Raw genomic sequence first — 3946 nt, forward strand, 5'->3', positions numbered from 1 at the left:
TTAAGCGGCGGGCCGTGGGTTGCTCAGCGCTTTTGGGGATGGACGCTGATCGGTTGATTTGTCTCGGGCACGACATCTTCATGAAGGGAATGTCTTGTGACTTCGAATACCACCTGCCTGTCGATCACGAGTCTAGCACGTGGCCCAAGACCATGGCGAGTCTCTCTCTCTCTCTCTCTCTTTCTCCCTCACTCTCTCTCTCTCATTCACTCAAACACACCCAATTTCTGCCCTATATGATGAAAAACATTTAAGAAAAATAAAATAAACTGGAACTGATAACAACAGAAGAAAGAAGAAAGGGATGATATCATATCAGTATTCAGGAATATGAAAGTAATGGGCATAATTAAAAAAAAAAACTTAGGTTGAGATGAAAAAAAGAAGGGTACGGAAACAATTGGAAGAAAAAAAAAAGACAATTTGTTTGAAGGACATTAAAAAATACAGTTTTCCATAGAGATGCATTGAACCGTGTAATAACAAGAAAGAATAAATAGTCCACCCAATTAACCTAAGCGAATCTGAAATCTAATTCGACCAACGAAAGGACAGAGACGGGGGCCCACGAACATAGCTCTTATCCTGCGTCCTATAGTTAGGTAAATACACACATACAGACACACACATGTAAATACATAGACATATATGTATCACATAGGGAATGGAACGGATATAAATTGCGCAGAGAAACGAAAATACTATATAATTCGACAACTGACTAGAGTCTCATTGGTTCTACTGAAGAGTAATGTAGTCAGTAATCGAAATATACAATATACTGTTTCTGTTTCTACGTTTTATTTCCCCTCCCACGGTGATGTTTTCAGTATGATTTATATATATTAGGTGGTACTGGTGTTTCATCATTCACAGCTGACTCACAGAGGAATATATAGGGTCGTGGTTCTTAAGCTCCCATGTCACATGTCTACCGTGGAGTTGACTTCTTTCCCTCCCAATTTCGAATATCTCGTCATTTTCCATCGTTTTTATTTCACAGTAGTAATTACTAAAACAGTATATAAAACTAAATATCTTTATCAATTGCTGACAAAAAAAAAGTCCTAACCTCAATGCATCAGAAACCTTAACCTGGATTTAATGTCCAATTATACTGCTGAGAAGGCCAATGGCACTTTAGCATGTGTCAAGAAAAAGGAAAAAAAAAAAAAAATCTATTTGATTTAATAACCAAGACGGCTTCTGAGTAGATTATCAGAATGAAGTCTGAAACATATTTCTTAACTAGTAATTCTCGATCGGTCATACAATTGTGTTTATTGGTACTTCATTTTACACTCTAAAGAGTACATCATTTAATTGTTTAAAGTTTCTCCGCTGAATGAGGCCCCGGCCCATTTCTTCCTCTGAATAAAAGTCCTCCCCACACATGTGAACACATCCACTGTAAGTCAAGTATGTCCCGTTTGAGAATGAAAGTGAGCGTCATTTCAACATAGAGAGAGAGAGATAGATAGATAGATAGATAGAGAGAGAGAGAGAGAGAGAGAGAGAGAGAGAGAGAGAGAGAGAGAGAGAGAGAGAGAGAGAGAGTGAGAGAGAGAATAATCAGATCATGGGAAACACTACAGGCAAATAAGGTCCGAGGGTGTTTCAGGAACGAAACGAAGAACTCAAATGTTCGCGTCCTTGCACTCTCTAAACTACTAAAGGTGCTAGGTCACAGTATGAAAGGCGGTCGATTAGAAGGGGAGAGATAGGTAAGCTTTGACGTCATTCCTCCCTGAAAATCGAGAGTTAGAAAAAAAAGAGAGCACAGTACCGCAGGACTTACTTGGAAGGTCACGGACGCGTCCGCGCGCAAAGGGCGTCACCATCCTGCAAGGGCCTTGGACTTCGAGCGCCTCCGAACTATATAAGCCGCCGCGTCGCCTATGGGCCGTTACAGAACGACTTCTGCCTATCCTGAATCATGAAGACTGTGAGTAGATCCTCTCTCAGGTGCCTACATGAGTAGGCTTGAAGTTATATTGGCGGGTACACATACTGAGACTATCCCGAATTTGGGCTTCTGTCAAAAAACTCACTAATTTTTTTCACAAATGTGTCCTCTGGAGAGGCGACTGACTTTGTTGTTCTCTCCTGCCACGACAGATCGTGTTCGCCGCCCTCCTGGCCGTTGCCGCCGCCCTCCCCCGTCCCGACGAAGAGGCCCACTCGGCTGAAATCCTCGTAGACGACCGGGTGCACCCCGAGGAGGGAGCGTACAGCTTCAACTTCGAGACCGAGAACGGCATCCAGGTCTCCGAGTCGGCCTCTGCCGGAGAGGAGGGACAGAGCAACTCCCAGGGAGTCTTCAGGTAAGGAGGACCTTAAGGCATCTTGGGCACCTGTCTCTGTAGCCGAGCCTCATATAGATCTTGCACCCATTTGAGCTCTCTTCGAGTCAAGAACTCATGACCCAACTCACTTTGCAGGTTCCCGATGGACAACGGTGAGGTCGCCGAAGTCAAGTGGGTAGCCAACGAGTTCGGCTTCCAGCCCGAGTCCTCCCTCCTGCCCGTCGCCCCCGCCTTCCCTCACCCCATCCCCGAGTTCGTCCTCGAACAGATCCGCTTCGCCGAGGAGCAGAAGAAACTTGAGAAGGACGACTAAACAGCAGACTCTAGCAGAACCCTCACCACCCGAAGAACGACCGCGAGAACAACTTTCCTTCTATTTATTTGACCGCAGTGATGTATGAATGTGTATATATTAAACTGTCGATAAATGAGATGAACCTTTTATTTGATACATAGGAAAAACATATTATAATGTTGTTTTGAGACCAACAATACTATATGAATGAGACATATAGGTATTAAAAAAGGGTGAGCTGCGAAAAGTAGAACACTTTGAGAATGAAATACTTCGTGTGATCCTTGGAGGGGGCGTTGGAGGAGGGGCAACAGGGTGAGTACTTATAAGAGGATGGGTAGATAAGGGAGAAGGAATAATGCGGAACTTCGATACTTTCGATGGTAACGTAGAATAAGGAACATAGTGAGATCAGGGAGACATAGGGGGTGTGATACAATGCACTAGGATAACAACGAACAGGAATGGAGGTGGAATCAGATAAACGCCATGAGTTGAGAAATCTGCAACATTAGGTCCAAAGATAGGAAACTCACAATATTTATACGACTGAAAGATGGTGATGTGTAGCCGGTTTGTTTACACCCCAGGCATCGGGTTCTGAATACAGATGTCGATGTATATCCGTTAGAGAACATAAGAATAGGAGTCAAAGAATAGGCATATCAAGGTCATTCCCTCTCTCTTTTTGTCTCTCTCTCCAGGGACATCATGTCCCTTTCATCCACGGGCTTATCTGGACAAAAAATACAAAGCTGTTCAAGGACTGGCTTCTCATGTCGATGACTGGCAAGAAGTGGGACGAGCTAGGACGACGAGGAGAACCCTGGTGAAGGCAGTCCCGGCGATCCACCGTATTAATGATTACTGATTCGGTTTCACGTCACGAACTCTGCCCTATCAGAGGGTACCTAGGACGGCGCCACCTTACGGATGGGTTTTTGTAGTAGGGGATTTAGTGTAGTCTGTCCTTTCTACGAACTCTCTTCCTGCCGTAGCAGGACTCCATCTGCCTCCACATAACTCATCTCAAGGCCACAGTTCAGAGCCTAGTGGTGTGTGAGCTCCTTTTACTATTTTTGAGTGCTTAGTTACTTTTCTATTTGATTTAATTATTCTATTTTATGATTATATTATGTTTGATTTATATTTTGTTTGCACCCGACGTCGTAATAAACCAGGTGTACTATTGATATATTTTGTCATTGTAAGCCATTGTAACTCATCACATGTACACACAACACATGCACCTGCTTAACAATATTCTTTTTTCAGTAAATTGAAATATCCAATATTTTTTTCTTCCACTTCTTCTTATGTCAAGATTGTCGCAAATTCACTGTTC

The 3946-nt window shown here is 43.3% G+C and overlaps 1 protein-coding gene across 1 annotated transcript; it reads left to right on the top strand.

Moving 5' to 3' along the window:
• Positions 1-1936: 1936 nt before the first annotated feature.
• LOC143026062 (cuticle protein AM1159-like) lies at positions 1937-2619 on the top strand. The gene is made up of 3 exons (XM_076186057.1): positions 1937-1945; positions 2119-2324; positions 2442-2619. The coding sequence occupies exons 1-3, from the start codon at positions 1937-1939 to the stop codon at positions 2617-2619; spliced, it is 393 nt and encodes a 130-aa protein (XP_076042172.1).
• Positions 2620-3946: the final 1327 nt, after the last annotated feature.

Source organism: Oratosquilla oratoria, chromosome 6 (assembly GCF_046742065.1).
Source record: "Oratosquilla oratoria isolate Oo_2021 chromosome 6, ASM4674206v1, whole genome shotgun sequence".
In the NCBI taxonomy this organism is placed as follows: Eukaryota; Metazoa; Arthropoda; class Malacostraca; order Stomatopoda; family Squillidae; genus Oratosquilla; species Oratosquilla oratoria.

Excerpts from the sequence above, each read along its gene's own strand:
- LOC143026062 (XM_076186057.1), top strand. Across the intron at positions 2,325-2,441 it reads AACTCCCAGGGAGTCTTCAG|GTTCCCGATGGACAACGGTG; the intron begins GTAAGGAGGACC and ends CTCACTTTGCAG.